The 19,948-nt window shown below is 37.1% G+C and overlaps 3 protein-coding genes and 1 long non-coding RNA gene across 6 annotated transcripts; 3 read left to right on the top strand and 1 right to left on the bottom strand.

The window, feature by feature from the left end:
- The first annotated feature begins 1,327 nt into the window (after positions 1-1,327).
- Positions 1,328-7,758, top strand: LOC113078505 (CSC1-like protein 2). 2 transcript variants are annotated; one of them, XM_026250802.1, is made up of 11 exons: positions 1,328-1,368; positions 2,424-2,577; positions 2,687-2,793; positions 2,923-3,009; positions 3,534-3,599; positions 3,730-3,892; positions 3,984-4,089; positions 4,178-4,345; positions 4,593-4,708; positions 4,811-4,873; positions 5,006-7,758. In XM_026250802.1, the coding sequence occupies exons 2-11, from the start codon at positions 2,536-2,538 to the stop codon at positions 5,159-5,161; spliced, it is 1,074 nt and encodes a 357-aa protein (XP_026106587.1). In that variant the 5' UTR covers positions 1,328-1,368; positions 2,424-2,535; the 3' UTR covers positions 5,162-7,758. The 2 variants fall into 2 exon arrangements, with proteins under 2 accessions (XP_026106587.1, XP_026106586.1); XM_026250801.1 differs by having other exon boundaries at positions 5,003-7,758.
- Positions 7,759-8,975: 1,217 nt separating this feature from the next.
- Positions 8,976-14,570, top strand: LOC113078511 (zinc transporter ZIP9-B-like). Of its 2 annotated transcripts, none has more exons than XM_026250811.1 (7): positions 8,976-9,256; positions 9,690-9,792; positions 9,982-10,155; positions 10,961-11,029; positions 11,758-11,843; positions 13,144-13,278; positions 13,876-14,570. In XM_026250811.1, exons 1-7 carry the CDS (start codon positions 9,161-9,163, stop codon positions 14,134-14,136), a joined length of 924 nt encoding a protein of 307 aa, XP_026106596.1. In that variant the 5' UTR covers positions 8,976-9,160; the 3' UTR covers positions 14,137-14,570. The 2 variants fall into 2 exon arrangements, with proteins under 2 accessions (XP_026106596.1, XP_026106595.1); XM_026250810.1 differs by having other exon boundaries at positions 8,977-9,256; positions 9,687-9,792.
- Positions 14,571-14,942: 372 nt separating this feature from the next.
- LOC113078506 (coiled-coil domain-containing protein 177-like) lies at positions 14,943-17,107 on the bottom strand. Its single transcript, XM_026250803.1, has one exon. It carries the CDS (start codon positions 17,105-17,107, stop codon positions 15,392-15,394), a length of 1,716 nt encoding a protein of 571 aa, XP_026106588.1. The 3' UTR covers positions 14,943-15,391.
- Positions 17,108-17,514: 407 nt separating this feature from the next.
- On the top strand, positions 17,515-18,797 carry LOC113078512 (uncharacterized). The gene is made up of 2 exons (XR_003281543.1): positions 17,515-17,575; positions 18,314-18,797. It is a non-coding gene; the product is annotated as an uncharacterized LOC113078512 (long non-coding RNA).
- The last annotated feature ends 1,151 nt before the right edge of the window (positions 18,798-19,948 follow it).

Here is a 19,948-nt window from a genome sequence, read left to right as displayed (position 1 = left end):
AACATCAGCTCCCAAGCGTCCTTATTAGATAAACAGATTTCCCATTTGTCACTAGTCATTTTTGTGTAGCACTTCATGTCCCCCTGCTGGACGATGCCTGGAATGCTGTAGTCAGAATGACTTCTGGGAACACAAGCTCTTAACTGGCAAGCTTACAAAACATTAAATAGAGGGTTTGTTGATTAATTGTTGACTTGAAGCATTGAGAAGTAACAGAATTTAAAGGACAGTCACCTGACATTAACCTTGTGAAGCCTGACATAAGAAATAATAGTAATCTAGTATAATCTTATTTGATACACCAGGCAAAAAAATCAAGAAAAAAACCTCCTCAGTTTTATTCAGAGGTCCAAACTGAGCAAAAACATGCAATTTGGTGTAGTTTCTGATATTTTTATGGTCAAAAGTAAGTAATAATTAAAATATATAATTATAAATAAATAAATTAGATCTAACGGACTACTTCAAAAAATGCATATAAAAATCAGTTGTCAATCCATATCTCACAGTAATGTCTTAGTAAGATGAAGTTTAAATGCTTAGTTTTATGATCAAAGCTTTGTAGTTTCTAAATGTATATAATGCATGGGCAATAAAGCAATAAGAATGCACCCAAGATATGTTGCCTCTTTTCCTGTAAAATGCATTGTTCATTAGATTACCATTGCTATTATAGTCACTTAGGCTTGAATTATAATTCTGAACATCAGATGACACAGGCCAAAAAAAATCACATAGATTTGCACTAAGGAATGGATGTAAGCCATATCAAGGAACCAATATATCCACATGTTCCAGTTACAAATCTTTAAAACAAGTGCATTTTAGTAGCGATGTCTAACTCTTGTAATGCTAATCCATTCCTGCAGGAAGAGGCTGTGAACTATTACAACCAAGCTCGAGGCCCAAATGAAGGACGAATACAGAAAAGAACGAGAAAAGTCAACACTAAACCTCTGGGAATGGCTTTTGTGACCTTCCAGAATGAAGCAATGACTGCCCTGTAAGTCTAACAGACATTTTGGTCTTTTTGTGTGAAATAAACACAAACCAAAAAGTATCATTGAGGTACTATGATTTTCTTAGAGGTAAAAATTGTACATAAATATTGTGATCATTCATAAGTATCATGGTATTACCTTCTGATATTATCATGTTACACTCACAATACTTTACCAGAAGGAAAAATAATATTAATAATAATATATCTGATTTTCACCCTTCCCAGCATCCTGAAAGATTTTTAATGCATGTCAGTGTCACGGCTGTCACTGTCGACGAGAGCCAAAGTGCTCCCCCTTCAGCGGCCTTCTCAACACATTACAACTGGACGGTCACATATGCTCCAGATCCACTGAACGTTTACTGGTAACATCCTCATCCTAAATCTCATGAATTCATTATGAGCATACTCTCACAGAGCTAGACTTGGGACATAAACTGGGATCCACTTTGCGGTTTCATTCTGACCAACAAATACCCACTTAGACAGGAAAAGACTGACCACAGTTAGTTGTGTTTACATGCATGTAAATCTGAATTTGATGATACCACAATAATAATTAACTCCGAGCTGGACCTATAATGCATATTATTGATAAATGATATTGACTAGGGCTTGTCATTTCATATGCAATATGCATTAGATTGTGCAGGTCTGTGGGCTATTTTGGAGACCATGATCAAGTTAAATTAATTTCTGTAGCATTTTACACAATGCATATTGTTTCACAGTAGCTTTACAGAACATGATGTTAATGTTTATAACATCTTAATATCTTCATGCCTTATAGTTGCATTTAGCAGATTAGAGCTGTGCAATAATATAGTTTTCATTTTGCAATGATTCATTCAATCTATAATTGCTTGATAACTTTATTGCTACTGTGTTGCAATATAGTATATATCAGCCTACACAAGTGTACCGTTTGTATGTGGATAAATTTGTACATAATGGCATATTCAACTTTATATTAAGATCTGGACGATAATATGGGTACATTCAAACAAAACAAAAAATCAGCAGGTGAGATTTGATATACAAGTAGTATATATTCCTTTACGTGAGTGTATGTATGCATGCAAATAAAGTGTGATATAATCTGTCCAACTTTACATATAGAACTATATGATAATAGATAACATTTTTGCAACAATATAAACAATCATGTGGGTGAGATCTGCTAGTATAGATTACGAATATACTGTATGTTTACAGGTAAATTAGGATTTACTATATATAAGACTCAAGTGGAAAAAAGTTGAACATATATTTTGTCAGACTCCAACAAATCATACTTAATTTAGAAGTTTTTTAATAGAGAATGTGAAAAATAACAATAACTCATTTTTAAACATTTGCTCATTTTGCCAGCACGGGGCACATACAGTAGTTGTATAATGTGTTACCTTGTTTTTCACAGGGAGCATTTGTCCACTGGTGGCCTCAAGTGGTGGCTCCGCTGCTTTATCATCAACTGCTTTCTCTTCCTCTTGCTCTTCTTCCTCACCACCCCTGCCATCATCATCTCCACCATGGACAAGTTCAACGTCACCAAACCCGTGGAGTACCTGAACGTAAGGAGTCTGTTAAACTGGGCATTAATGAGCATCAAATGCAGAGTGATTATTGGGTCATGATTCTGTAACTCATCACTTCCCATCCTTCCCCTGTCTGTTCCTCCAGAACCCCATCGTCACTCAGTTCTTCCCCACCCTGCTGTTGTGGTGCTTCTCGGCCCTTCTCCCCACAATCGTCTACTACTCTGCCTTCTTTGAGGCCCACTGGACACGGTACAATGCCAAATTCTGCATATCCCTGTATTTTTAATGACCTGGAGTTGTTCATCACTTAAGAGTTTCTAAACGAAACCATTTTCTGGTAAACACAACCCCTAAAATATGCATGACTTTTCCCTTTAGATCTGAAGAGAACAGAACAACCATGCACAAGTGCTACACCTTCCTCATCTTTATGGTTCTGCTGCTGCCGTCTCTAGGACTGAGCAGGTATTTTTATAACACTCGGTTTACATATAGAAGATAAACAGCTTTTATGCTAGAAAAAAAAAAAGTTATCCCATCTTAACCTTTCAAATGCCTTCAAATAGCACTGACTGCAAATAGTATTGAATTTTCTCTCTTTAAGGAGATTATGTATTATTATTAAGTATTATGTATTTATTAGGCATCAACATTCTTCAGCATTATTTCACAAAACTACTACTGAGTCCTACTTTTAGGTTTTGCATCCTAACCATTTATATGATGTTTTATCATGTTATATTTTCCTGAATAAACCAACCATTAAGTTGTTGATATAATACACTAATTTGTGTGATTTAAATATTTAAAATTGAAATACGGTAATAGTCATTTGTATAATGGAAAATCTTGCCTTTTTTGTGTATTTTCACATCCAAAAGATTCTTTCTGATTATGGGAAATGGTTATTTATATCCTGGTTGCATTTGTCGTGTTGCCTCATTTCTCATTTGCATTAAACATTTCACATAATCTTTTCCAACATGCAGTCTGGATGTTTTTTTCCGCTGGCTCTTTGACAAGAAATTCCTTGACGAGGCAAAAGTCCGATTCGAGTAAGTCCACGAGAGGATTTGCAGCTTTAAAATCCTGTGTTTACAGGGGTTATTGTTACAAAACATTTGGTTTATGCATATTTTCAAGATTGTAGATAAAGTTTTTATGGCTTCTTTTTTTCTCTATTAGGTGTGTCTTCCTTCCAGATAATGGAGCTTTCTTTGTGAACTATGTCATTGCATCTGCCTTCATTGGTAACGCCATGGACCTGTTGCGCATTCCTTATTTTCTTATGTACATGATCCGGCTGTGTCTGGCACGTTCAGCAGCCGAGAGGCGCAACGTGAAGAAGGTATTTATTATGCTTACCCTTACTGTTGTTATTGTTATATTCAATAACTCATATCCTCATGTTGAAATTGCATTGTTCCATTTTGTTACAGCATCAAGCTTATGAGTTCCAGTTTGGAGCTGCTTATGCCTGGATGATGAATGTCTTTACTGTGGTCATGACCTACAGCATCACCTGTCCAATTATTGTGCCATTTGGTGAGTGACATTCTCGCTCAAGAACTATAAAGAATTCTGGCATCATGGTGGCGCGTTTAAGACAGTATGATTTGACTTTTGTCTGCAGGACTGATGTACATGCTACTGAAGCACCTGGTGGACAGGTATAACATGTATTATGCCTACCTGCCCTCCAAGCTGGATAAGAAAATCCACTCTGGAGCTGTCAACCAGGTGGTGGCAGCACCCATCCTCTGCCTCTTCTGGCTGCTCTTCTTCTCTACTGTCCGTACAGGTAAGACAATGCCAGATAGTGTGTCTGTTCTACACACTCACAAGCTGCCTACCTACACAGAATTTTTAGGCATCATATACTAACTCTGGATGCAACGATAGCTCCAAACAGCAGGCAGCAGGGTTTCTCACTTGCACTTATTGTGGCCCAGTGGAAAACAAGGTTGAGAATCAGTGCTCTAGATGGAACTTCTTCTAATATGACGTTTTCCCCTCTTCTCTCTTGATTTCCTTGTTAAATTTGAAAGGTTTTGTTGCTCCAACATCGATGTTTACCTTTGTGGTTCTGATCATCACCATCATCATTTGCCTCTCCCATGTCGTCTTCGGTCACTTCAAATACCTCAGTGCGCACAATTACAAGGTCAGAAATAGCTCTGTCTGTTTATTCATTTTTTTTTTATAAATAAAACCAAGCCCAGAATTTTCTCTAATCTGCAGTGTGATTTTCCTGAATTCTCTACAGGTCGATATGGACGGTGTAGACAATGGACGACAACCAGATTCATCTCCACCTGTCAAGTCTGTTGTAAGTTATCATATTTTTACACCCCTAGTTTTAAGCATTAACACTAGTTATTTAGTAGCTATTCATCTGGCATCACTATAATTCTATATTGTCACATTTTATTTCTACACTCTTTTTATTGTATATCAGCAGACGTACGTCGCCCAAGTGCTACAGGACCCAAACACAGACGAGACAGGAAGCGGTGAGGACGAGGGGCAGGGGTTGTCACAGGGTGAGGAGGGGGTGAATGATGGTGATTTCCAATCAGGAGAGGACAGCCTTATTGAGAACGAGGTGCACCAGTGACCCAGGCAGGGCCACGCCATGTGCTCAACTTGGCAGGACTTTAACATGACCAAACAGAGATCCACTACACCGCTACACCTCACTTCACTTCCATCACAGCTGACGGCTAAAACACTCCTTTATCATTGAGGCTTGGAGACAGGATGGCCAGTTGTCAAGAATTTAGAGTGGCTTGTGATTGTACTCCACCTATATGAGTTTCACAATTATTCTCTAGAAGAAAGTTAGAAGAACAGTTACCCTGTTTGGTAGATACAGAGTTGCTTGCCATTACAATCGCATGTCTAGTAAATAAGACCAGAAACAGTAACAATTACTTATAATTTGCAATTAAGATTTTAATGTACCTATGTTATGATGAATTAAAAAACACCCATAGTGCTATCTCAAGAGGGCAGGAAAATTACATATTTGAGTGGATTTCACACATACGCTTAGTCAGATTTCTCCTCCAAATCTTTTGCATAAAAAAAAGATTTATTCTAAGGAAATTAGTTATGTAGAATAATGGTCAATTAAACTGTTTGGTGACTGTTAAAAGCAAAAATGGATAGATATGGCAACTACGTTTTAATCGAACAGAATCAAGTATCTCAGACTCATTTGATTTTAGATGTTTACCATCTGTAGTGCATAGAAACAACACATTTCAGTGATGGTCACGTCAAAATGTATCAAAATGCTTGTGGAATATACATCAGTCACCATGACAGACAGTTGAGCAGAATTAAGTTTTGATTTAGAAACCAGATTTATTTCTTTTTTGCCACTATACCACAATATATGTGAAGGAGCAAATTTCATTCTTCTCTATCAAAGTAAATTTATTTAACATAAAGACCTTTATTAGTTCCATTTTGTATTCATAATTGTTGGGGAAAAAAAGGATCGAAAAACTCACTCCAGCCTGCTGAATTAACCAACTGTGAGGAAAACTGTCGCCGGACACTAATTGTATCACCATATACTTGGATTGGAAAAGCCACTTTCCCAGTCCAACGGACGGACTCAAAGGCAAATCACCATCCCTGGAACTATTCTCATGTCTACCCTTACGTCTTCTGCACATCCAGTGTTAAAATGTGGAATGATGCTACTTTCGGAATCAGGCATCAGATGGACCGATTTTAAATTGTGTTGCTCTACTGTGGAATGTTCTGTCAATAACTGATACTGTAGCAAAAAAGAACTTAAACGCACAGCAAATTCCCCATGTGGGCTTAAAGGTGGAATTTGTGAATGTGAATATATTTTTTCTTTTTGTTATGCATGGGTATGAAATAATGGTTTCATCAGGTTTTGGTGAATTTTTTTTTTCCTTTTTATTGGCACTAGCAAGTGATGTTACACATCACTATTTTTGATCACTAAACATATTTTACTACTCATAGATGCTGTAAAGTGTGCATGGAAAACATAACCAGAAATCCCTGAACATCCTAAAAATTGGGTTTATGAGGATAGCAAGATATCTCACGGGGTCAAATATATCAATATGTCTTAATTATGGTCTTCTTTATTGCTATAGTGGTGTGTTCCTTGCAATTTTACCAGAGAATGAGAAATAACAGACATTTTTGCTACTCTGTCCATTAATGCATTTTTGTGTTTTTTGTCCATTGTTGAAATGAAACTCAGAACTGGAAACAGAATATTTTTTAGTTTTTCTTTCAAAATTGAGCAGACAAAGGCTGTGCCCGAGTACTTGCTTTAAAATATGTTTTTCTTTGTCCAACCTCTATATGGTTGATCTTTCCTGCTAGTGGACTTAAATAGTTCTCATTATGTCATTTATTGTTTACAGGAATAGCAATGCTGTGTTTAAACTGACATTTTTTGCAACAAATGTTAACTTGAAACAGTTGTCGGGTGTTTGCAAACTTGTGAATTAAACATTAGGAAGCTAATCGGTGATATCTTTATTTAATTTATTTAAATCACACTAGTCTACAAAATTTATCACTGAGGAGCTTGTAACTTTTAAATGCAAATAACACTGTAGGCTATGCACTTCATGTGGAATGTTTAACATTGTCATGGTGCATATCAAGCCATTTTTGTCAGTGATCTTGTTTGGACAACACTGAGTAACTGCAGTGCTTTGTACATCTGATGCTCTTGCTGCATAGATACTGTAGGGGATGACTGCATCCTGGATCCATTTAAGGAAAAACACTGTTTCAAGCATGATGCGGCAATAATTTATTTATGCATCTTTATAGGCTTTTCCCATTTGTTACAGATGTTGTCCACAATATTTATTTAATCTGTCAATAACTTTTCCGTCTTTTGAATTAATGGCCATTGGCCTGGAGTGAAGTGGTTAAATCAGTGTAATATTTTTGTAAATAGAAGCATTGAGCTGTTTTTGAAACACTAAACTATTTGCATTTGTGCAGCTTAGCCAGCAAAGCCATGTACAGTTGACCATGAATTGTTTGCTTTTGCCCTTTCAGATTTCCCTTAGGTTCGTACTTTGCTTGCGATTACTGCTTTTAATAGTTTTGTATTTCAACCTCCCCTCAAATTATCTTTTGTAGTGTCATCCTCAAACTCTTCCATGTCTTTGAACAATAAAATAGACTGACAAAACCATATAAAAACTGTCATGAAATGTTATTTACATAGAAATTCACTTATTCCACTTAAATTAAGTCATATGGGCTGTTTTATTCTATTATAGTTAAAATTGCTTTCATTGATTTCATTCTTTGCTAAAAAGCAATTCTAATTTTGGTACATTGTTCCACATCTACAAAAAAATAATATCTGCTTCCAAACAGATTTTACAAATTTCTAAAGGACAGTCTCAAAATGCAAGTGTCAAATTTTCTTATAATAATATGGTTTTAAAAACACACTTTTTCTCCCTTAAGGAGTCATGATGTCATTTTATGGCAGCTTGCTTTTCTTTATCACGAAATAGTGAGTAAGTCACAATCTTTGACCTCTCAGTCTTGTGGTGGAGTCTTGTGATGCGCCTCAAGAGAAAAGAAAAATAAGCTGATATCCGATTCACTACTGAATCTTTGGTTTCAACCGATTCTTTGCAATGATTCTGTCAAAACATTCAACTGCATTTGGCGAAAGAAAGCGTAAAGAAACATTATCAACGTTACATCGAGAAAGAGATAAAGGTCTTTGGATTAATTAATTATAATATCAACGTTCTGAATTCAAACTCCGGTGTATTATAACCAGTGTATTTACAGCGTTCCAGTCGTGTTGTTTTATTTTTTAAAAATCACATATAACTTACACCTAAGTGTTCTTATAAGAATATTCTCAGTGAATATGTTTTTAATACAGTTTAAAAAGTAATTTGTGAAGAAAACGCGTCTTACCTCAGACGGTGCGAGTGATCTAACGTTAAAGATATAAGTTCAACGGCTTTTACGATTTGAAATTTAGGTCACGTGCCTATTTAAAAACCGTCACAAAGTCTGAATATTAATATTTACAATTTATATAAGTCTTAAAGAAAGTTTTATTTATTTATTTCTTTAACGTAGACAAAAAAGTTCCCCAAAAGTATTTTTGGCATTCACTGCTCACTGCACAAACGTCTCGTTCAAATATATTTTTTAAATATACATAAATTTAATTTTATTGATACATTTTGTTATGTTTTGAGGCAAATTGCCTACGTATTCATATAACCAATTAGTAATGACATACTAATAAACAGCAATTTTAGTACAAAAATGACTCGTAAATCTCCCGGAGAACACTGACTCGGTTCCTTCCATACGATTCTCTCAAATGAATCACTGAATCAGACTCTCCCCTGAGCATTAGGATCATGTAATGCTGTTCGTCTGACTCTAGGGGTGTAGTTTAGGGTTTTGGAAGGTGTTGAGACGTGGAGAAATCTCACTATGCTTTCCAGTGAGTGTTCAAAGAGGATACTGAGTATTTCTTTTGTGTTTTAGGGTGTTTGTTGCATGCGATGCCGCCTGAATGAGGTTTGATCGGAAGGGCTGAAGAGCAGAAGCAGTCATGGACGGAGCTTGGGCTGTTATTCTCATATCTCTCGCTATGTTCGTGGGATGTTTGGTGCTCGGGATTATTCCACTATTAATCAATTTATCAGAGGTAATATGATCAATATGCATATTCAGCAAATGCTGATAGTTTAACTTTAAACAGTACTGTAAAGCAGAGCATAATGGAATCTGACAGATGATGAATGCAGATAAAAACAATGATTTTAGTAACACATGAAAATTGTTGCATCCATTACAGACGTACCTATATCAGTAAGGTTTTTACTATACTTTGTACTCTACCCAGCGTATCTGAGTTCAGTCACGTCGCTAGTTGTAGTTTCTGCATGCGAAACTTTCTGCTTTCTATCTGTAAATCTCTAAGAAGCAACCCCAATTAAAGTCCTTATACTTATAATTGTATATACTGTGAAACTTAAAAGTCCATGACTATAAACATCTAAGGCAGTAACCATGTATTTTGACATTGAAAATCAAGTTTATAGACATATTTCAAGACATTTTCTCCACCCTTACAGCAGAAACTGCAGCTGGTTACTGTACTGGGGGCGGGGCTTCTGTGTGGCACTGCTCTATCAATCATCATCCCAGAGGGGGTGGAGCTAATCCAGGAGTCATGGAAAGGTGAGATCTTCCTCTACTTTTTATTCATCCCCCTATTCAGAGAATGAATATGCACAGTTGTGCACACTTTTACAATGCCAAAGTATCTGAAGTAAGTTACCAGTGGAAACTCACTGCTGGTAGCCTCATATTGAGGAGATAACAATTGACTATGTTTGCCAATACCTGTTTCTTCTCCTCCTCATGAAGACCAGTATTGCTCCGCTATGGGAGAGAATCAAAATATCTCTGAAATAAATTCAACACTTCATCTTGCCGCAAAGAAGGGTCTGCGTCCTCAGTTCTTCATTGGAGTCTCTCTCGTCTTGGGCTTTACGCTCATGTTTGTGGTGGACCAGATTGCCAACTACTGCTCTATGCAAGGTACCTCAGTGCTGCTTCTTATTAGAAACACATTTCAATACTTATCCACTCACTTCTTCAACACGGAGGCTGTGTTGAGAATAGAAATCGATAAGGGTGACCCTACTCCCTCTTTTTTTGGACAAGTTCTGACCAGGATTTCTTAATTGCCTTAAATGTCCAGGTTTTGGTTTTGATTTTGTTTTCCTACTCTTCATACGTTATATGTGTATTTGCACTGCTTTGATTGTTCTCTGTAGATCCCACCCTCTCGCACACCACGATTGGTCAATTGTGGACAATACCTGCACACTATTGGTCAAACTGGGTTTCAGTCATTACCTGCAACAAATAGAAAAACAATAGGAAAACAAAACAAAAACCTGGACATATTAGGCAAAATTTAGAAATCCCGGTCACGATATGTCTTGGAAAGAAATTATTTATGGTCACCCTAAATATAAACAAGATTCAGTGTTTTGCTTTAAGCTTTGTTTTGTAATGATTAATACTGGATGACTCTGTATTAATTATTGCATTGAATTATTGTCTCATTTAGATTTTTTGCTTAATATTGTTTTCAATAGTTTCTGAAATGGTATAAAATAAATACAATTCCAGAGTATGCAATGTTGTTTACTTCAGCAAGTTGCAATATTAGGATCTTTTGTATGTACATACATGTCTTGTATTTACATTTTCATTATCCTACTGTAATGTGATAGATCTAATTCTTAGTCTATTATTGAAATTGTAAGCATGCATTATGAACTGAAACGCAATCAGATGCTCTCTTGAGAAGGTTTCTGTTTGTCTTGTTTGCCAGAGCCCCGAGCGCGCATGTACAGTGGCAACAGTGTTACTGCCACCCTGGGTCTGCTGATTCACGCCGCAGGTAACAAAGACTGCACTTGCAATTTTATGTTCTGAATTGCCCAGACACAACAGATTACATGACAGTGAATCGTGCCAGTAGTTCTAGTCCTTCTAAGTATGGTTGTTCAAGTCGATGAAGAATGGGTTTTCAGTTATGCTTAATAAACTCCATTGTGTTTTTATCACAGCATCTGTCCTTTAATACCAAAAAAGGGACACTAAAAACAGACTAACCTCATTGTGCGGTTTGATTTCATGGCTAGTATTACATTACTGGTTTCAAATATTGGATTATAAGGAGTGCCAACAAAAAATGTGTAGTACACACCAAAATTAAAATTCTGTTACCATACAGCATCATGTCCTGGCTGGGATTTCTAAATTACTTTCATGTTTTGGTTTTGCTTTCCTACTGTTTTCATACTTAAAGCTAATGGATGAAAAATAGTTTGACCAATAACCAACCAGTGGTGCTGTGCAAGAAGCTGGGAACTACAGTCAAAGCAAAGCAATGCAAAATATGCATACATATTAAATACGAGGACTGTGGAGAGACTGTAAATAGGAAAACAAAATCAAAACCTGGACATTTAGGCAATTTATAAAAAAGAGAATGTAAGGTCACTCATTTTGTTCTGTGCCACACTCAAAATAAATAATGATCGGTTCAGTTTGGTTGCTGTGATTTGTCAGCTGTGAAGAAAAGCCCTTATTTGCATGACATTAGCATTTTCTGTGTCTTTCCAGCTGATGGTGTTGCTCTGGGTGCAGCTGTGGCCTCATCACAGGTGTCCGTGCAGGTTGTCGTGTTTTTTGCTGTCATTTTGCATAAGGTGAGTTTATCTGTACTAGCACTGCTGAGTCATTCTGCTTTAAAGGGATACTCCACCGTGTTTTCATATTAAACTATGTTTTTCCCTTAATAAGACGAGTTGATACATACCTCTCTCGTCTCAGTTCGTGCACTCAATCGCTTTGGCGCGCGGTGACACTTTGAAAGCACTTAGCTTAGCCCATTCATTCAATATGGGCCAAGCAGAGAAGCTACCAAACACCTCCACGTTTTCCCTATTTAAATACAGTTACTCGCGTAGTGTAACTCGACCTAGGACGGTAACACAAAACAAAGCATTGCGCTTTTCTTAAAATGGATAACTATATTGTGTGGCGGAATACCATGGCAAGTGCTTGTAAGAACTTCGTCTTAGCGCAGTAATATCAGTAAATCCTCTCACCGGCCCCCGCTCCCTCTAGAGAAGATATTACTGCGCCAAGACGAAGTGCTTACAAGCAAAGCAGACAGTAAAGCAATTAACCCTTCACAAAGACCCACAACCCATAGTTACTGTTGCTATGTCTGACAAGCCATGGTGCTCTCATGCCACACATCATGTTCTCACGCAGTGAAAAACACATCACGGAGCAAAGAAGACACTGATAACACACCAGCAGATGAGACATAGCAGGATACTTTTCTCAGCTTATTAGTCTCAGCTTTCAAATGTTGTCATTGTTTAAGAAATGTAAACAATAAATGCTGTGACACATGAACCTTCCTCTTTAAGCATGGAATAAACATGAATGAACATCCTAAGCTAAGGTATCTCATTTCAACCATGTAAAGATGTCAGTACACACCATTTTTCAAGTTCATGTCCACCGATGCTCATCTACTCCTGTCTGGTTTGTTTGCTCTAGCAAAATGGCAAATTCTGTGATATAATTGTGTTATGATAGTGTTCCTGTACCTCAAATGGTAGAGCATTGCGTTAGCAAGCAAGCGCAAGGTTGGGGGTTCGATTCCCTGGAAACACATGATAGGTAAAATTTTTTAGCCTGAATGCATTGTAAGTTGTTTTGGATAAAAGCGTCTGCTAAATGCATAAATGATTGGTCAGATCACCTGTCAATCAAACTCTCTGCGATCGGTCAATTCCAAGGTGGCTTTGATTCTAATGGAATGCATTAACTGATCAAATCTATAATGCAATGGAAGTCACTGTTCATGAAAAGCAAGTACTGATAAACATGTCTCCAGAAAACTCAGTCTAAAACTAGAGATCAAGAGAAATATGTGAGCCAATTTAAAAAAAATTCAACACAACTCATTTTTTTTCCCTTGTCTCTATTTAGGCTCCAGCAGCGTTTGGTCTTGTGTCTTTCCTCATGCATGCAGGTCTGGAGAGGAAGACTATTCAGAAGCATTTACTGGCATTTTCTGCTGCTGCGCCGCTGATGGCTATCAGCACCTACTTCATCCTGAGTGCAGTAAGAAACCTCACTTTCTCTTTATTTGTCCTATGAAACTTAAGTTCTAGTAGAATATAAACATGCAAACAATGCAGCATTATTAATGTAATTTGTTATTATATTAAAAGCAAATTTAAAATATGAATAAATTTATTTTTGTAAGTTTCAATTCTAAGAATTTTGTTAAGCCCTTTTGTCTGTTTTATTATATTTATTTTTTTAATAAAAATTTTTTGTAAGTACATGCATTTATGTATTTAGGTTTTATTTTATTTCAGACTTTGTTTTTTTGCTTTTTGATGACACGACATCAGATGTTTTTGAGATCTTGGGGCCTGTTGCATAAACATACAAATTATGTTGAGTCAGTCTTTCTTTCCAGTATCAACTTAGACCTTGATAAAAAAAAACTGATTACTAAGTAGTTTAAGCAGTTTATGCAACTGGGCGTGTTTTCATAAAGCAAGTTCTCCAAAAGTTTGCCATAGGACCATGATGTTCTCTTTGGACTGTGGAGAGAGATTGTTTTTTATTTTTTTATTACATTTAAATACATTTAATTTTTGTTTTTAATAATCATTAATAAGTAATGAATCCTGTTTATTGTCTTTGAAGTCTAATGGCTCTTCTCAGAAGCGCCTGAGCACTACAGGCATTGGCATGCTGTTCTCTGCTGGGACTTTCTTATATGTGGCCACGGTTCATGTTCTGCCAGAAATCAACAGCAGAGGGCTTCAGCGCTCCACTCACCCTCACCATCACACAGGAAGCGGAGCCCACCAGCAGCAGAGCGGTCTGAGCATCACAGAGAGCCTGACTCTCATCCTGGGGACTGCACTTCCTGTTCTGCTGGCCCTGGGACTGCCAGACGATTAATCTGTTAAAACAATCCAACAAACAAACAAACGAGACAGCGACGTGTAATATTGCATTTTAAAATGTTTGTATTTTTATTATGACTTGAGAATGCTCTTTGAGAGTTTTATGTTTTGTCATATGATGTGTGTTATCAAAAAAAAAAGATTATATTTGATATTCTTATATATCTAGAATCAAAATAAGTTTTTCCTTAAAAATTAAGTATTTTTTATCACCTCCATACAGTTGCAAAACTTAGTGCAATACCGTGATCTTTTTCCAAATAAATATAAAATATTGTTTATTTTTTAAAGTTTTGTATTAAACCAAAAATGCCTTGTACTGATAAACCAATGTTTATTTTAAGAATTAAATTCAAATCAGTCTGACATAAATGCAAATTGTGATCTCTGTGGTACGCAACAATCTATTAAAAGCCATAAAAGCTGCTATTTTGAGGGCATTTTTGCGTTGCTTTTTTGTGTTTTTCAAGTGTTTTACTTGACCTTAAAGGGTTAATTCACCCCAAAATGAAAATTCTGTCATTAATTACTCACACTCACGTCATTTCAAACCCATAAGACCTTTATTCATCTTCTTAACACAAATATAGATATTTTTGGTGAAATCTTTCTGACCTTGCATAAACAGTAATGGTACTGACATGCTAGTAAGGATATCATTAAAATAGTCCATGTGACATCAGTGGTCCAACCCTAATTTTATGAAGCTGCAAGAATACGTTTTGTGTGCATTGAAAACAAAAATAACGACTTTATTCAACAATTTCAGTACAAACACTTATCAGTAATAACACTGGCACAATGACCTTGTCGACCTTAAGATGATGCTGTAGATGAACAGCTATCGATACACCACTTGTTATTATCAGGATATATTTATCTTAAAAATGCAATTTGAGTTTAGTCAGTCATGCTTTATTTCAAGATGTTTTTTAGTAATTCATCCCTTGAATGCCCAAGAAAAAATTTGATGCAGAATTTTCCATCTCAAACATAATCCATACAAAATTGAGTGATAAATACTGTAAAATATTCCAAAAGTTTATATTAATATTAGTTAATAAACCCTCTTTTTTCAGATAAAAGTCAATAAATAATACATATTCAATAAATACTTGACCTTTGGTGCTGCTTATTAATCGTCTTTCTCTAGATGAATACATTTATCAGCACCGTAAATACTAATTTGAATGAAAAATAAATAAAGCTGGCTCCGTTAATACTGTTATAATTTTTTAGTTCTACACTCTTCATAGTTTCAGGTGGCTCAGTTGAGCAGTCAGCTGGGCTTCTCGTGCCATCTGGTCAAAGGTGCGACGGGACGTCTGCTCCCTCACTCTCTCCCGCATGTAGCAGGAGGCGTGAGCCACCTTCCGGCTCCTCTCCTGGGCCTCGGCCTTCTCTTTCTGCAGCTTCTCGCTGCGCTGGTTCTTCTGTGACATGGCCTTGCATCTCTCCTCCCGTTGCACTTTCTCCTCCTCCAGGACTCGGTCTCGTAGTCTGCTATGGCTGAGTTTCTTCTCCTGGTTTTCTCGCCTGACGAGTTGAGCTCTGCGATGCTTCTGCTCCTGCACCTGCAGCACTGCACGCTCCATCCGAAGCTGGCAACGTTGCACTAACGTTTGTTTCTGCTCCAACCGAACCTTGTTCTCCCTCCTCGCCTGCTGCTGCGCCATCCGCATCTGCTCCTCCTCCTTCGCAGCACGTGATCGCATTTCCTGCACCCGCGCCTCTAGAAGGAGCGCATGGTTCTCCATGGAGCGCTGCAGCTTCTGCTCCACTCCTTTACGCTTGTCCTCCTTCTCTGCCCGCTCCTGCTCCTCGACCTCCTTTTTTAGGAGGAGGTGCTTGAGTAGCTCCTTCTGGTTCTCTTGCTCGAGTCTCCTCCTTTCTGTCTTTTCCTGCGTTCGCTTGCTCCTCACTGCGTGGTTTTGTTTTTCCTGCGCCGCCTCCAGCTCCTTCTCTCGCTGCGCCTCCTCCATGCGCTCCTTCTCCTGCAGGAGCCTCTCCTGGTAGCGTTTGCGCTCTTTTGCATCCCTGCTCGCCACATCAAGCTTGAACCTTCGTCGAGCTTGTTGCTCCTCGGCGTGTCTCCTCCAGCGCTCCTCCTGCCAAAGCGTCTCCCGCTCACGCTGCTCCGCAAGCATCGCCTCCTCTTCCTCTCGCCGCTTCCTCCGCTCCTCCAAGTCCTCCTGCCAGCGGCGAATGTGTCGCAGAAGTCTTTTCCGTCGCTGTTGTTCCATGTGAGCTCGCCGCTCCTCCTCACGCCTCTGCTCCTCCTCATGATGTTGCTCCTCAAACATACTCTGACGTAAGCGAAACTGCTCCTCTTCGTGCCTGGCCAGCATCAATGCAACAATCTTGCAGTCTTTTTCTGGGACGGTGATGTGTAGTCTGCGACTGATCTCCTGCAAGAGGCTCTTCACCCGACGCTCCGTCGCAGGAGAACGTCTGAGGTCGGCCAGACTGAAACTGCAGGGGAACCTCTGACCGCATGTGTTCGGAAATCCGTCTGAAATGGAAATCGCAGACTTTGAATGTACTCGGTCATCTGTGAACCGTGTCTTCGTTGGACACTTGGATTTGGAATCGGTGCTTGGACTCTCAGCTGTCTGCTCAGGGACGGTTTCCAAGACTAGGAATGGTTTTACAGATGACTTTCTATTCCAGCCGGGCTCTTGTATGATCCGCTCTCTCTCCTCTCTACACAAGCGCAGTCGTTCTCTTCTTCCTCTCTCATACTCCTCATATAACACAGTCACCTCCTCCAGAGAGGACTCCTGGTGTTCATCAATGAAGTCTGTGAGGGATCTGAACAACAGATCAACAGGTTTCACTCCCAATCTAGCACAGGATTCAAGTGAACGAGGACTTGTCAGAACATATCTGCTGTCTTCAGCTTCACGAGAGCTGAAATTATTTAAATCCAAATGCTGGAGAGGTGAACCAGATCTAATGTGCTCCATTAATAACTGTGTTCACTCCACTGTGCATTTCATCGAGAATACAGCAGGTTTACCTATCCATAGTTGATTTTATAAAACAGCTTACAATGAAATAAAACGTCTCTTTATACTATTTAATTCTGAACTTAAGGTTTTTACTTGTATGAATGTTTTAGAATACTTATTCGCGCCTTAATCTGCTCTTCGAATCCTCGGAGCTTCTCTGGTCGCCATAGCAGCGCAGCAACGTCACAGAGACTGCTTTAAATCCTGCTCAGCTCATGGAGCCTCAGACCATAGACATATAAATAACTAGACGCCTCATTGGCCGCTCGACCGCACGTCAACGTCGCCGCCATATTGGAGCGGGCAACTGTCATAACTCTCAAATCAGGACAGAAGAAAACATATCTGACTCATCGACAGATTGGACACCTACAAACCGTCACACGGTAGTAAAAACAGATCTCGGGGTGTTATCTTTCACAGGTAAGACTCAGCTGTTCTTTCTCGATGTTTTTTGGTCATTTTTAACTTTATGTTGACAGCTTAATTAACCACCAGTGTCAGACGATTAATAATATCGCTAGCGTAGTTAGCAGTGAAGGCTGAGACTTCATAAGAACTCAGAGTTTAAATTAATTCTTATTACGTTTTAACTTATATTGCCATTTATATAATAAACTAAATGGTGTTATGAGCACAATATACAGATTGAGCCCTTTGACTGTCTAGATTAATGATGGAGCTAAAGCTTCTCTCTTTAATTTCACTACCGTTACTTATTTACAAAGTTTAAGTGGTAACACTTTAGAATACTAGTCCTTTAGTAAATGTTAGTTAATGTATTAATTAACATGAACAAACAATGAACAATACATTTATTACTGTATTTATTCATCTTTGTTCATGTTAGTTAATGAAAATACAGTTTTTCATCGTTAGTTCATGCTAATTCACAGTGCATTAACTAATGTTAACAAGCACAGCTTTTGTTTTAAATAATGCATTAGTAAATGTTGAAATGAACATCAACTAAGATTAATAAATGCTGTAGGATTGTTCTTGCTTAGATCATGTTAACTAAAGTAGTTAACTAATATTAACTAATGGACCGTTTTTCAAAAGTGTTACAGATTAAGTTTATCATCACTTGATTATAAGGATTTCATTGCTTTTCATAAAACTGTGAACTGATTCTATGTATTCTGTTTTCTTCCCTTTTAGCCATTTGCAAACAGGACAAGGAAAGCTGAGGAAAGCTGTTCTCAGAGACGAGACTATTCCTCCACAGACTAGTGTTGTGTTTGTACTAAACCCAGAGCAGACCTGAATGAATCGACACAATGACCAGCTCATATTCTAATACTATAGACTGCATTTAAAAAGCTTTGCACAGGCTGTTTAATGCTAATAATGTACTGCGTGTGTCTTTACACATAAACTACATGATTTAAATAGCCTAGAAATGAAAAACACAGGAACTCACAGTGAGTCCAGCTGCAATATCATGATAAACTCATTGTGATGTTGTTATAATTATTATTAATTTTGATTAATATCAAGTTTTTGAGGGGAGCATCTCATATTCTGGTCTGTGATAAACAACTATACTTCGAGATTTTGTTGTGCAAGGTAAACCTTACACACTCACACCCAAACATTCATATGTGTTAACATACATGGAAAAATAAATCACTGTTTCAAAATGTGTGTGTTTTCTGCATGAGTGTGTGTAATGTGCATTATAGAACATATATATACATATATATACACACACATATATATATATATATATGTGTGTGTGTGTACATATATATATTATACATGTATATATTTTACTTAAGGACCTCATTAATTAAACACAATCTGGAACTCATGTCCACAATTTTTTATATTGTGTCTGAATTTGATTAATAATTATTACACAAATAGTATTTTAAAATTACATTTCAATTTTTTTTTATTTTACTCTTTAATTTACTATTAATTTATTCTTCATTTTTGTCTATTCTGTATTATTCCACCCTTGATATTACATATTCTTCTTGCTATTGTTAACCTATTGTTGTTCAGTTATTGTTAACCTATTGTTGTTCAGTTATTTATTATGGTATTATTCATATTATACAAATAATTTTATACTATTATAAATCTATTATATCGAATATGTTATTGTAGCATTGTACTCGCTTTTCATATTATTCACTTTACTTTAAGTTGTACCACATGTACTTTTTAATATAACATATCACTTTTACTATATTTCTACTGTGCACTGTATCAGTTCATATTTTCATTTTCACTGGATCCATAGCCTCATCAGTTACATGTGTTATTATTTGTTGTGGAGTTAATCTGTAGGCTAGTGTGTCACTTTTTGATTTGTATTTACTTGTTTTATAAAATTTTCTCAACAATAGTAAATTATTAGTGTTTAAAGATGTATTACTTAGATTTTATCACAGAATTTCAAAGGGAATCAGCTGTGTTCTGATCTGAGGCACGAAAGAGAGAAAAAAGAGAAAAATGTTGGGATTGAACACAGACAAGGCAATAAAATCAAATACATTTAATTAAATGAATATTCAAATTAAATTACATTCATATGTCACAGTTATACTAAATTAACATTAGAATTGTAAACCGAAAATAATAAACGAAATCAAGAAGTGAGACAAATGTGAGCTTTCACAATTCCTTACGAAAATTAATAATTTTCCAAACCTAACTAAATAACTGGAGGCAAAGTTTTTAACTGCACGTAGATCACAAACCTGAAATCGGTTGATAAATGTGAACGTTATCGTGTTTTTATTCAGAAAAAACCGGAGCTCCCCGTTTACTTCCATGTATTTTTAA

Source organism: Carassius auratus, unplaced genomic scaffold, assembly GCF_003368295.1.
Source record: "Carassius auratus strain Wakin unplaced genomic scaffold, ASM336829v1 scaf_tig00025916, whole genome shotgun sequence".
Classification (NCBI taxonomy): domain Eukaryota; kingdom Metazoa; phylum Chordata; class Actinopteri; order Cypriniformes; family Cyprinidae; genus Carassius; species Carassius auratus.
Note: the sequence above shows the minus strand (reverse complement) of the source record. Positions and strands in the feature narration are given on the sequence as shown.

What these genes read in the sequence shown, in the direction of transcription:
- LOC113078505 (XM_026250801.1), top strand. Translation starts at nt 2,536, where the DNA reads ATGGACAAGTTCAACGTCACCAAACCCGTGGAGTACCTGAAC. An exon ending in GAGGCAAAAGTCCGATTCGA is followed by an intron (nt 3,600 to 3,729) that starts GTAAGTCCACGA and finishes TTTCTCTATTAG; the next exon opens with GTGTGTCTTCCTTCCAGATA. An exon ending in CTTCTCTACTGTCCGTACAG is followed by an intron (nt 4,346 to 4,592) that starts GTAAGACAATGC and finishes TAAATTTGAAAG; the next exon opens with GTTTTGTTGCTCCAACATCG.
- LOC113078511 (XM_026250810.1), top strand. Translation starts at nt 9,161, where the DNA reads ATGGACGGAGCTTGGGCTGTTATTCTCATATCTCTCGCTATGTTCGTG. An exon ending in AATCCAGGAGTCATGGAAAG is followed by an intron (nt 9,793 to 9,981) that starts GTGAGATCTTCC and finishes CTCCTCATGAAG; the next exon opens with ACCAGTATTGCTCCGCTATG. An exon ending in TTGCTGTCATTTTGCATAAG is followed by an intron (nt 11,844 to 13,143) that starts GTGAGTTTATCT and finishes GTCTCTATTTAG; the next exon opens with GCTCCAGCAGCGTTTGGTCT.
- LOC113078506 (XM_026250803.1), bottom strand. Translation starts at nt 17,107, where the DNA reads ATGGAGCACATTAGATCTGGTTCACCTCTCCAGCATTTGGATTTAAAT.